The sequence below is a fragment of the Artibeus jamaicensis genome, unplaced genomic scaffold (assembly GCF_021234435.1).
Source record: "Artibeus jamaicensis isolate MK-2021 breed Jamaican fruit bat unplaced genomic scaffold, CSHL_Jam_final contig_1015, whole genome shotgun sequence".
NCBI lineage: Eukaryota > Metazoa > Chordata > Mammalia > Chiroptera > Phyllostomidae > Artibeus > Artibeus jamaicensis.
Window position 1 is genome coordinate 20,646,370 of NW_026521194.1, and position 14,465 is coordinate 20,660,834.

The 14,465-nt window shown below is 35.2% G+C and overlaps 1 protein-coding gene across 7 annotated transcripts in view; it reads right to left on the reverse strand.

Moving 5' to 3' along the window:
* NBEAL1 (neurobeachin like 1) overlaps window positions 1–14,465 on the reverse strand; it is a 165,340-nt gene that overhangs the window by 119,230 nt on the left and 31,645 nt on the right. For all 7 annotated transcript variants that reach the window (XM_053658795.1, XM_053658892.1, XM_053658853.1 and 4 more), the window contains exons 4-6: window positions 13,174–13,335; window positions 5,582–5,663; window positions 4,900–5,027 (exon numbers count right to left, since the gene is read on the reverse strand). In XM_053658795.1, coding sequence (XP_053514770.1) covers window positions 4,900–5,027; window positions 5,582–5,663; window positions 13,174–13,335 — 372 coding nt within the window. The remainder of the gene's footprint in view (window positions 1–4,899; window positions 5,028–5,581; window positions 5,664–13,173; window positions 13,336–14,465) is intronic.

Below are 14,465 nucleotides of genomic sequence, written 5' to 3' on the forward strand. Positions count from 1 at the left end.
CACGGACAAGTAGAGATAGTACAAAATAATTTGTAAAATTGTTTTTACAATTAGTAAAAATAATAAAATAATTTTTATTGTTTTTACTAATTGTAAAAATAATTTTATAATTGTAAAATAAATTTAATATTTTATTTTTGATTTGTGTACTGAATAATACATCTCCAGGACTGATATAATCTTAAAGAGGAAGTCTAGTCAATAACTTAAATGTTCACCAATGAAAAGGTTTCTTTTTTAGAAGCAAGCAAAAAATTTGAAAATGCTTAATGGTGAAACATAGCAGCCAGGTAAAATCTCCAAACCAGAAAAAGAAAAAGGAAATAGCTATTTAAAATTTCCAATCTGTAAAGGAAGTTGTTTAGCAGTTCTGCTGATTTGATATCTAAGGTAATAGTTTATTACTACAGTACCACTGACATTCATCAGTAATCAGGGTACTCTGTGCCACTGTATGAAATTTCACCTGAACACAAAGAGTCCATATTACTTGCCTCTTCCATCTTAAGGATATAGCTCCAACATGGGCTGAGATAAATTTTGTTTTTAATGACAATGCCAGTAGCTTTGATGGCTGAAATATTTCCACAGACTTTCGTAGGGCCAACACAAATAGCATATACTTTTACCAACTACATTTCAATTCAACGCAAATGAGTCTTTACATGCATATGGTGGTGTGGGGAATTGGGAAAGAAAGGTTACTGTTATAATGATAGACAGGTAGACTGATGAAAATTTTAAAAAATTACAGACATTGGTTCATGCCCTGAAAAGCTCTTAATGTTGTTAGATAAAGCCAACAGAAATGAAAAATACTCAAAGAAATACCACATAGAAATTCCATATATCTAAATATAATCTACTAATAAAGTATTGAATTAAGATGTCTTCTTAATAACTATAATTGAAATATTAAAATTAATTTCCTTATAATTATTCAAAGCTAGAAAGAAAAGCCAATTGACCATAGAATAAGCCAAACAGGATAGGCACAGCTGGACTCAGTAATGACAGAATAAATAGATCTATGATCCAGACTCACTAGAAATCATATCAGACACCATTTGCTACTGAATGCTTTCTAAATCTATGACCATTTCTACTGCAAGGAGGCATAAGAATTACCATTCTGTCTGTTTTTATTATAATGTCAAACATAACATCCTAGGATACTATTAGATCTTCCTAGTTATTAAGACCATTATCAAAGATTCTATGTCTTTACAACTGTCCTTACAATTACAGTATTACTGGAATTTCAAATAAAAAATACACTCATGCCTTTAAAAAATTTAGTCATGTTAAAAAATTAATTAAAAAAATGAAACTTATTTATATTTTAGTTACATTTTTCCATGAGATTATTTACCTCTTACACTTATATCAATTATAGCATTAATAGATTAGATATATCTTACCCAAACATCCTGTGCTACAAACAACAATAAACATTCTCGCTTAACATAATGAAAATGTACTCCTGCGATTTGTGATTAATGACTCGTTCTAAAGGCCCTGTATTAATGAAACAGACGGAGAGCTGTTGGGGGGCGTGTATAAAAGATGAAAGGATTAGCCAAAAAACACATACGTAGCACACAGACACAGAAAACAGCATGGTGATAGCCAGAGGGAAAAGGGAGTAGGGGTTAGGCGGAGGTGGGCAAAGGTAGGAGGGAAGGGGGACAACAAAAGACTTTCCTTGGGGCAACGGGAGCACAATACAGGGTGCAGATGGTGTTTTATTGAGTTGTTCACTTGAAACCTATATGGTTTTGCAAACCAATGTCACCCCAATAATTTCAATAATAAAAAAGCCCTGTACTAGATGTAACATATAAGCATAACTTCCATTATTAATGTGGGAACATTTAATATACCAACATAAATAAAGAGGAGAAATCATTATACATAACACAAACAATAAAGCATAAGTAGCCCTGGCCAGTGTGGCTCAGTTGTTTGGAGCACCAGCCTATAAACTGAAAGGTCACGGGTTCAACTGCTGGTCAGGGCACATACCTAGGTTATGGGTTTGGTCCTCGGTTGGGAAGCATACAAGAGTCAACCAATGGATGTTTCTCCCCCACATGGATGTATGTATCTCTCCCTCTCTCTCCCCCTACCTTTCCTCCTCTCTAAAATCAGTAAGTATGTCCTCAGATGAGGATAAAAATAAAACTAAGATAAAATAAAACAAAATAAAATAAAGCATAAGTAGTTTACATTGCATGCTTTCAATCGGTTAAGATAGAGCAGCTAAAAATGAACTTAATCTTGTACCATTTTTGGAACACAGCATACTTGGTTCCTCCACTATCATATATAATATTAGGGTCAAGTATCTCACATTTAACAGACGCTAATACATACCAACAAGTTACTGAGAGTAATGCAAAACGTTCGTCTGACCCGAAAATGTACTGAAAATTTCAGTACATTTAACATTAACACATCTATTCCACCTACCATTCATAATCCAGTTTTGTCAACTGACCCAATAATGTCCTCTACAGCATCCCCTAACCCCCACCCCAGTAGAGCTTCCTGTCCAGGGTTAGGTCTTTCATCAAGCTGTCATGTCTCTTCAGCTTCCTTTAATCTGAAACATTTCCACCACCTTTCTTTCTGACACTTTTAAAGAACACTGTCCCCACCCTTTTTATTCATTAAAATGTTCTTCATTTTCGGTTTGCTTAACGTTTCCATATAACTAGATGCAGATTATGCAGAACTGGCTGGAATACTATACGAGCAATGATGAGTCCTGCTTTGACTTGTCACAGCTAGAGGCACAAAATGTCCATCTGCTTCTTGTTGATGTTAGTTTTGATTACCTAGTCAACACACTATCAGTACTATATAAAATAATTAATTTTTCCTTTGCAACAAATTTGTAATCCGTGGGGAAACATTTTAAAACCATGCAAAAGTAAGTCCTTATCAAAACTTTTGTCATCCTGGAGGAAGTTTTGGATGAGATTAACCCTTAAACTGGTGAACTCTGGGTAAAGGAAATTGCCGTCCAGAAAGTGCCTCATCCAATCAGTTAAAAGCCTGAGTAAAGAAAAAGACTGGCCTCTCCACCAGTAAGTTGCCTTCTGATTTCATCTGCATCAACAGGTCTGGGTGTTCAGCCAGACTGCCTTTGGACTGCGACTGGAACATTAGCTCTCTACCCACCAGCCTTCACTATAACTGCACCACTGACTTTCCTGGGGCACAAGCCCAATCCACATGAAAGATTTGGATTACAAGCCTCTATTATCATATGAGGCAGTGGCTTATAATAAACTCTTTCTAAACACACACCCCTAATGGTTTTATTGCTATGGAGAACCCTAACTTTATAATAAAGACAGTTTCTCTCGAGGCATAAAGTAAATGTATAAATAAGCAGATAAGATTATTATATTTAAGCTGGAGTATGTGTTTATAGTATTCTACTTCTTGCTTTAAGTAAAGGATGTGTTATTTAAATAAAATATCACTATATAGATCATAAAATTATTACCATATAATCTATGTAAACATTCTCTCATAATTTTTCACCCTCATTTAATGCTGGCTGTTCAAAGTGAGGGTATACTATCCTAAAACCCTGAGATCTATAAAAACCAAACATTTCAGTAATGACATGTAATAGGAAGTGGGAATTGTTTATAGGTGGGTCAGGTTAAATGGAATATGAAAATGAAAAAATCTTGAGATTGAAAATACAGCAGATTTGGGACATCTGAAAAAGAGGTCTTATTGTAGATGATGATACAAATCTTATTCTGTGCCCACAGGTTAAGAATGACATATGACTCTAAAACTCTTCTCTTTAAGCTCTGTACTGGTAATTATGCTATTATCACTAAACTCCAAATCCATCATCCTATATTCTATCTGCTTTGTGATTCTGGGACAGGCACTCTGCAAACTCTATTTCTCTTTTCCCAGCCACCGTACTGTTGGTTTAGAGAATAGTGAGTACTAAATGGAGCCCAGAAGATAGAGCAAAAAATGAACTGATTCCTTATTCCTTACTTTTTACCAGCCAATAGTTCTGAACTGTAGTATTCACAGTTGGTTCCTATCTTCAGCTTATTTTTGGCAATCTCAGAACTAGACTCTTCATGGCTATTCAGCAATATCCACACTGGCTAAGCAATACTCCTTCCTCAGAGGTCTAAGCCCCAGCACCGCAGGGCTGAACATTCCACTTTCTGGTAACTCCTGTCTTTTCCCTTTGTTCCCACAGCCCCAGGGAAGTAGCTGCTTTCAGAAGTCACTGTGTTTGTATTACATCAGTGTCCCCTATGCTTTTTAAGCTCTTTAATACCTATTAAACAATTTCCTTGTATTGACTAGTTATAAAAAATACAATAAAAAATGAAATAAAAAATATAACAAGAAATAATTAAGATATAAAAATAACTCTGTTTCCCATATTCACAACTGTAAACTTACTTACTTTTGCCTCACCATGTATTCTCTCTTTTTAAATAAAATTATAGTATGGTTTCTGTTTTCCTTACTAGACCTTGACTGACATAAGCTCCACAAATAAAAATAAATGGATAAAATATTGTTACAGTTCATTTTTTAATTATGAAATATGGATTAAAAACGAAGACCTTTCCTCGAAAAATATGACTGTGCTTTGAAATTTCCCTACCCAATTATTAGCACTTAATTGAATTACAAATAAAAGTGCAGGGAAAAACTGATTCTCTGGAAGTGGCATTTATCATGAATTCATTACCTCAAATATAGTTCTCTACTTTAGAGACAGAGATGGGGGTTGTCTTAGGCACATCTTACCAACTGCTTTCAAAGAGACTTGCTTTGAAGAATTGTATATATTATGACATTAAGGTTAAAATGAAAACTGTGATTTACAACACATACCCTGATATTCTGTGTCTCCAATTCCGATATGGATCATATAAACTTTCACAAAATGCCAATGCATGGATCACAAATTCTTCAATAGATGTCTGATCTGCCAATTCCTTCTCTTTTTTTTTGCTTTTTAACTGAGAATAAAATTAATCATAAAATTATGTCTAGTTAAAAATATTAAATTGTACATCACTCTTACCTACATCATTAAAGAACTACGTTTCATTCATCATCTAATAATAAATTGTCTTTATTCAAGTAAAAGCCTAAGTTCTATTTGAATCTAAAGATAGTCAATTAATTAGATGAACTGAACATAACTTCTCAAATTTTATTAATTTCCTAGAAAGGGTTTCCAATAAATAACCAAAGACTGTTCCAAAAAAAAACAATGTGTTCAACAAGAGATGTTTGATGAATACATAAAATTATAAATTGTGATTTAAAAAAGTCATTTATAAAATATTTTAATTTTTAATTAAAATAAAATATATTAATAAAGGTTTTCCTACTTTTAGATAATATGTAGAAGATGCCCAAAATATACTGTACCAATGATAATTTTAATTCTATTCTCTATTACTATGTCCTCTGAAAATATTTAACTTTATTACTATATTACTAAAAAAAGTAAAACCTAGTTACTCTCAGCAAAGCAGCAAAACAGAATATATTAATTCACACCTACTTGCTGGATATAAAGTGTTGTCATAGTGATGACATGATTAATGTAAGAGCAAGTGCCAATTTCTTCCACATTAGATAGATTTCTGTGAGGAAAGAAGTACATATATACTTGTTACATGTGAGAAAAGTGTATGCTCATGTATTAAGGTTGGATTTTGAAAACACATTGGCATATTTATTTAACAAATAAACACATTTATTAAAGCTTAAAATCAATAGTTACATAACTGCTTTCTCACTGAAACTGAAATACACTTCAAGCAGCATATAACTATTATAAACAAAGAAATATTTAATAAGTACATGATTAACATTCATTATAAAAAAAACTAGAAAGATTATGAAATAAAAACAAAAGAAGAAAAATATCACAAATATTCTTGCAAGCCAAACATTAGCAACTACATACATTCTGAATTATTTCTTTTCAGTGTTTTTTTTCCACTGCAGATTCTTAATTTGGGTTTTGTACATATTATAGTCATTTTAACACATTTGCAGTTCTATAGTTTTCACTTTGCTTTTTGAAATTATAGTTACTTTTTTAGAATTGAAGGAACAGTACATTTCCTGTTTAAAGCAGTGGGTCAAGACTTCCGGTCAAGATGGAGGCGTAGGTAAATAAGCCTCGCCTCCTTGCACAACTACAGCAAAAATTACAACTAGACTACAAAACAAATATCCTCCAGAAACACCAGAAAATTAAGATGTATAGAAGTCAAACAACCAAGAAGTTAAAGAAACTACATTCATCCAGAGAGGCAGGAGGGGCAGAGGTGAGCAAAGAGGTGCAGAGAGGTGGAGAGCCATGGACAGGCACAAGAGACGTGGAGAGTCATGAAGACACAGAGCGGCACAGAAGGGTGCAGAGATGCAGAACAGGCGATACCACATCCACAGGTGGTGAATAAAAATTGTGAGGGACACCTCAAGCACCAGGGATCCCAGCCCCAGACCAGACCACCCAACCCAGGGTTCCAGTACCAGGAAGATAAGTCCCCATTACTTCTGGCTGTAAAAACCAGTGGGGGTTCAGGTGAAGGAAGAAATGGCAGGATTCTCAGCAGACCCCTCAAAAAGGGCAAGCAATAGATTTAGAACTGACACAGACTCACCCCTTAGGGACTGAGCACCAGGGCAATAGTTGGAAGGGCACCAGTGGAATTCAGGGAGAGACAGCTTCCTCCCAGGCAAATCTCCAGAGACCAGGCAGAGGCACTGTCCCCTCTCTGAGCCCTCTCCCACAGACAGCCACAGAGCAGTGACACAAGTTGCCCCACCCTGGCAATTACCTAAGGCTCCACCCCATACAACTTACAGGTACACTTTTCTATAATAGGCCATGCTACTAAGTCAGGGAGTCAAAGCAGCTCTACCTAATACACAGAAACAAACACAGCGAGGTTGATAAAATGAGGAGACAAAGAAATATGAACAAAATGAAAAGAACAGAACAAAACTCCAGGAAAAGACCTAAACTAAATGGAGATAAGCAGCCTAGCAGATGCAGAGTTCAAAACACTAGTTATCAGGATGCTCAAGGAACTCATTGGGTACTTCAACAGCATAGAAAAGACCCAGGCAAAAATGAAGGTTATATTCAGTGAAATAATGAATAATCTATAGGGAACCAACAGTGGAAGGGATGAAACCAAGAATCAAATCAACGACTTGGAACACAAGAAAGAAAAAAAACATTCATCAGAACAGCAAGAAGAAAAAAGAATTTTAAAAAATGAGGACAGGTTTAAGGAGCCTCTGGTACATCTTCAAACGTATCAACATTCAAATCCTAGCGATGCCAGAAGAAGAGGAGGAAGAGCAAGAAATCGAAAACTTATTTGAAAAAATAATGAAAGAAAAATTCCCTAATTTGGAGAAGGAAATAGACAAATAAGTCCAGGAAGCATGGAGAGTCCCAAAGAAGATGGACCCAAAGAGGACCACATCAAAACACATAATTAAGATGCCAAAAGTTAATTAAAGAGAGAATCTTAACAGCAGCAAGAGAAAGGCAGAGAGTTACCTACAAAGGAGTTCCCAAAATACTCTCAGCTAATTCTCAAAAGAAATTTTGCAGGCAAGGGACTAGCAAGAAGTATTCAAAGTGATGAAAGGCAAGGACCTACAAACTAGATTACTCTAGTAATGGCAGCGAAGCTACCATTTAGAATGGAAGGGCCAATAAAGCGATTTCCAGACAAGGCAGAAGTAAAGGAGTTCATCATCACCAAGCTATTATTATAGAAATTGTAAAGGGACTTATCTAAGAAAAAGAAGGTCAAAACTATGAACATGAAAATGGCAATAAATTCATATCTATCAAAACCTGAATCTAAAAAACAAACTAAGCAAACAGGAACAGAACCATAGACATGGATATGGAGAATTATCAGCTGGGGAGGGGAGGGGAGGGAAGGGGAGGGGAGGGAGAGGGGAAGGGGGAGGGGAGGGGAAGAATGGGGGAAAAGGTTTAGGGATTAAGAAGTACAAGTTGGTAGGCACAAAATAGACAGAGGGATGGATGATAAGAACAGTATAGGAACTGGAGTAGCCAAAGAACTGACATGCATGAGCCACAGACATGGACTAAGGAGGAGATTGCTGGAAGGAATAAGGGTACCATATGGAGAGGGACAAAGGGGGAAAAATTGGGACAAGTATAACAGCACAATCAATAAAATATAGTTTAAAAAATAAAAATAAAAGGCAGTAGGTTGATAATGCTTGGAAATTAACTAATATATGGCCCTCGTTTTTATTCCATTTTTAAATACTGAGGTAAGACACAGAAAATGCTAACATTTCCTGTATCTAACATCACCACTCTTTTTCTTGGTATAACAAAACAAACTCTTAATTTTCTCTTTTGAGACACTGTGACATTGAAAAATATCTTGTATCTTGAAATCCAGTATATGCTAAACAATCAGAAAAAACTGAATTAGTAGATTTCTTAATATAAGAAGTCAGATTAGTGCAACATCTTTGAGAAACAGAGTAAAGGAGAGGTAAAATTCAAAGACTGTGCAGAGGATCCTGGGAAAATGATCGACTAGAAATGACCAGGAATCTGTCTCCACATCCACAAAACAACTGCCCTTGTAGAACTGGTCTGTTATAACTATTTGGAACTCTAGTCTACTCAAGGTTCGTGGCCGACTTGGACAGTAAATTGCAGTTAATGTTGGTTAATTTTGATCAACTCTAGCTAACAGCAGAGGTAGTAATTACCCAGCCCCCTAACCCAGCCATGAGAGAGTCAGCTAAGCAAACATTCCTGGAACAATTTGCTAATAGCTTAAAAACTAGCACGGGCAAAAAGGACCTTATCCTCCAAATACCAGGGGTTTGTGCTCTTTTACTGATTGCTGCTTTTTGTCGCAGAGGTGCAGACAAAGAGGCAGGGCAGCCATTGTTGTTGCACCTATCCCTACTGTTGCAAGTCCCTCTCCCTCTGCTGAAGTAAGTTCCAGGGAATTTAAAGGGTCACCATGGAACGATCTCAACATAATAAAAGCCATATATGAAAAATTCACTGCAAACATCATACTCAATGGTGAAGACTGAAAGTTTTTCCTCTAAGAACAGGTATAAGGCAAGGATGGTTACTTTTACTGCTTCTATTCAACCTAGAGCTTCCGCTTCCCCAGTAGGGAACCTCTAGCCAAAACAATTAGGCAAAAAAAGGAAGGAAGGAAGGAAGAAAAGGAAGAAGGGAGGAAGGGAGGGAAGGAAGGGAAGGAAGGAGGGAAGACAGGAAGGAGGGAGGGAGTGAAGAAGTAAAAAGCATCCAAATTGGAAAGGAAGAAGTAAAATTATCTGTTTGCAAATTACATAATATTATAGGTAGAAAACTCTAAAAAGTCCACCCCCCCAAAAAAAAACTGTTAGAACTAGTAGATGTAATAGGATAACTATAATAGCATAATCGATAAAGTATAATAGAAGAACTAGTAAATGAGTTCAGCAAAGTAGTAGGATATAAAGTTAACACATAAAAGTTCATTGCATTCGTTTAACACACAGAATAATCTGAAAAGGAAATCATGAAAAGAATTCCATTTACATTACCATCAAAAGGAATAAAATAGTTAGGAATAACCAAAGTTGTAAAAGACTCGTACATTGAAAACCAAAAAACATTGCTGAAAGCAATTAAAGAAAATATAAATAAATAAAAACATTGTTCATGGGTTGGAAAACTTACTATTATTAACATGTCAATATTAATGAAAGTAATCTACAGATTCAGTGCAATCTCAATCAAAATCCCAATGATGTTCTTTGCAGAAATAGAAAAAAATCCATTCTAAAATTTATAAGGAATCCCAAGGGACCCCAAATAGCCAAAGTAATCCCGAAAAAAATAAAAATAAAAAACAATAAAATGGAGGCCTCACATTTCCAGATTTTATCTTAATACAAAGCAACAATAACTAAAACAGTATGGTACTGGCATGTAAAACAGACATGTAGACCAATGGTACAGAACAGAGAGCCCAGAAGTAAGTCCTCACTTACGTAGTCAAAGTATTTTTTGACAAGGGTGACAAGATCATTCAATGGGAAAAGACAGTCTTTACAAAAATGTTGCTGGAAAAATTGGATATTCAAATGCAAAGAATGAAGTTGTATCCTCACTTTATACCATATACAAAAACTAATTCCAAATGGATCAAGGACCTAAGGGTAAGACCTAAAACAATGAAAGTCTTAGAAGAAAACAGGATGACAGCTTTATGACATTAGACTCGGTAATAGTATCTTGGCTATAACACCAGAGGTATAGGAAACAACAAAAGACCAACTGGACTTCATGAAAATTTAAAATTTTTGTGCATCAAAAGACACTATTAAATAGGCAAACAGAACGGGAAAAAATATTTGCAAATCATATGTCCAACACCCATAATATATAAAGAACTCCTAAAACTCAATATTGAAAAATAATTTAGCCTCTTAGAGAGACTAAATTAGTGGAGGAATGTTTTAACAACTTTTGCTTAACCTTTCCATGATCTCTGCAATCAAAGGCAAGAAACAATTAAGTAAAACATATATAATAAGTAAATTAAGTTTCTATTTGTCTACTAATTACTATAAAATATTTATGAAATAAATAAATAGTATATATAACAGAAAATGCCTTCGAACAAACAGATTTTTAAGAACAGACACACAGATCAATGGAACAGAATAGAGAGGACAAGAAATAAATGTCTTTATGGTCAACTGATATTTGACAAGGCAAGAGCATACAATGGAATAAATAGACAGTCTCTTCAATAAATACTGTTGGGAGAACTGGACTGGTACATGCAAAAAAATGAAACCAGACCACCATCTTACACCATACACCAGAATAAACTCAAAATAGATAAAAGATTTAAATATAAGTGGTAATACCATGAAAATCCTAGAGGAAAATATAGGTGGTAAAGTTTCAGATATCTTGCATAGCAATATTTTTACAAATACATCCCCTAGGGCAAGGGGAATAAAAGAAAAAATAAACAAATGGGACTGCATCAAATTAAAAACTTTCTGCATGGCTAAAGAAACCATCATCAAAATAAAAAGGGAACCGACTGCATGAGAGACAATATTAGCCCATGATGCACTGGACAAGGGTTTAATCTCCAAAATATATAAAGAGTTTATCCGACTCAACATCAGGAAAACAAACAACCCAATTAAAAAATGGGCAAATGACATCAACAGACACTTCTCTAAAGAAGACATACAGAGGGCCCTAAGATATAGGAAAGGATGCTCAACATCACTGGTCATCAGAGAGATGCAAATTAAAACCACAGTGAGATACCACTTCATACCTGCCAAAATGGCTATCGTTAATATAACAACAAACAATAAGTGCTGACAAAGATGTGGAGAAGAGAGAATTCCAGTACACTGTTAGTGCGAATGCAGAATAATACAGCCACTGTGGAAAACAGTATGGAATTTCCTCAAAAAACGAAAAATGGCACTGCCTTTTCAACCAGTGATTCTACTCCTGGGAATATATCCTAAGAATTCCGAAACACCAATTCAAAAGAACTTATGCACCCTTATGACCACAGCAGCATTATTTAAAATAGCCAAGATTTGGAAACAGCCTAAGTGCCCATCAGTAGATGAGTATATAAAAAAACTGTGGTACATCTACACAATAGAATACCATGCGGCAAAAAGAAAGAATTCCCATCATTAATGACAGCATCAATGGAACTGGAAACTATTATGCTAAGTGAAATAAGCCAGGCAGTGAAAGACAAACACCATATGATCTCACTAATAAGAGAAATCTAATGAACAAAATAAAACTGATGAGCAAAACAGAACCAGACACATGAAAACATGGAATAGACTGACAGCGGCCCTAGGGGCAGGAGGAAGGGGATAATGGTGGAAAAAGAAGGGGAAGGGATCAAAGAACATGTATGAATGACCCATGGACATGGACAAGATGTGGGAACCGACTGTGGGAGTCGGGGGTGGGCTGGACAGAGGACAAAGGGAAAAATTGGGACAACTGTAGCAAAACAAAAAAAAAAACTGTGGTACATTTACACAATGACTACACAGCAGAAAGAAAGAAGGAACTCCTACCTTTTGTGACAGCATGTATGGAACTGGAAACTATTATGCTAAGTGAAACAAGCCAGTCAATGAAAGATAAATACCATATTATCTCACTTATAAGAGGAATCTAACAAACAAAATAAACTAATGAGCAAAACAGATCCAGAGACATACAACCATGGAACAGACTGACAGCTCTAAGAGGGGAGGGGGGAAGTAGTGACTGATTGAAAGGTGAAGAGAGTAGTCAAAGAACATATACGAAGGACCCATGGTCATAGACAACGGTATGGTAATTGACTATGTAAGTGGGGGCGCAGGCTGGGTGGAGGGGGCAAAGGGGAAAAATTGGGATAACTACAATAGCATATACAATAAAATATTTGAAAATAAAAATAAAAAACCAGATTTTTGAGAGATATGTGATGGCCCAACACAACAGTTCTGATATGCATATTATCTTGGAGTTTGTGAAAAATCAAAATGCCCAAGCGCTTTTGTATCAGAAATTCTGCAGGGATCAAGCTCTGTATTTCTATTAAGTTTCCCAGTTGCTACTTAGGCATATCAAAATTTAAGTACCACAGACCTAATTATTTATAAATCTGGAAGATATAAGCTGTAGAATAATTATATTTTCTTGGTACAGTTGTAAAATATTAGAACGATGCACTTCAAAAATGCAATTCACAGTACTAAAAATGAATATATGTCTATATGTGAGGACCACAAAGAAAATAGTGCAATAAACTCTTGGTTAGGAAAACTTCTGTTGCTGTCTCTACTCTAAAGCCATTTTTAAAAAATCTTGGCTGAATTTCTCTATAACTAGGTATAGTAACTAAAAGGCTTTCCAATATAATAACAAAAAGCAAGCCTATTGCAAAAGGTGCTCTCATTCTTTAACATTCTGTATGGAAAAAACACCAATAATAATCAATAAATGCACTACCATTTTAGCAATATTTACTTAAAATAAATAACTAGTTTATTTGTACCAGATACCTGCAAAGAATAATGAAGAATTTGACAAGCAAAATTGATAAGGCTTGCTGTTGTTCCTCTAACCCATCTGCCATTTTCTGAACACAGTGTAATAGCTGGATCCTCAGAACCTGCAGAATATTGTCAGGAAGGAGAGATATTCCTGGAGGCACGTCATCTACCCTACAATATAAGGGGAACAAAATAAGAGTTTAAATACAGGAAGAAAATATTTCACACATTAGAGGAATTGCATATTCAGCTCAAATCCTAAAGAAGCTCTTTTATTTCAGATATTCTGTGCCTTCTCTGCAAGACACCACCAAATGACAAGTGACACTTTAGAAGATTTTTAGAGAGAAGAGGCTAGTCTTACTTCAGCAGAGGCTTACTGAAAAGAGAAAAAGACAGAGAGGCTTTTTATATTTTAAATTTTGCTATTTTTAGAGAAAATGTTTAGAACATAAATTAGTTCATTTTCTATTTAGAAATGTAATATATCTATGCATGTGCACGTACCATTTCTAAAAAAATAACTAGCAAGTAGAAATAGGTATTGTTTAGTACCTATACTAAACAGTATTCACCTACCTATAGGTTACCAAGCCATGTGATCAGAAGAGGGAGAGAAGAGGGTCAGCAAAAGGAAAACAAAATGATAAAGAGGTGAATGTGAAACCTCAGTACGAGCATCAATATATTTTTTAAGTAATATTTCACTATTTTTGACAACTGGTTTCTGTGCAAGAAGACGATATTGTTAGCCCTGGCCAGGTAACTCAGCCGATTAGAGATCTGTCTTGATACAAAAGGCTGTGGGTTCCACCCCTGGGCAGGGACCAACCAATGAATAAATGAATGGGTGGAACAGCAAATCAAGGTTTCTCTCTTTCTCCCTTCCTATCTCCCTAAAAAATAAATTAATTTAAAAAAATTTTTTTAAAGACTATATTGTTCTTCAAGGGCAAAAGCCAACACGAGATGTGGCTGGCTCCTCTGTGTGTCTCTTAAAATTAAAAGTCCCTAGATTCTAAGTCATAAGACCCACATACTAAATTCCACCTCTGTAACATGAAGCACTTCATTTAATCTCTAAAGTTCCCTAGTCAATAAAACTATAGTGCCAATCTGCCTTATTTCTGGCTCTGAAACCAGAAAATCAATGTGCATTTTCAGCTTTGAAATATGTAAAAAACTCCAAAAAATGTAATTTATTTTCCATATTTTGTACCATCACTAAAGCCTTTTCACAAGTCACTTTTTTCTCTTTCTCTATTCAGAAAAATGCCCAAATCTCAAAGAAGCACCCTAAA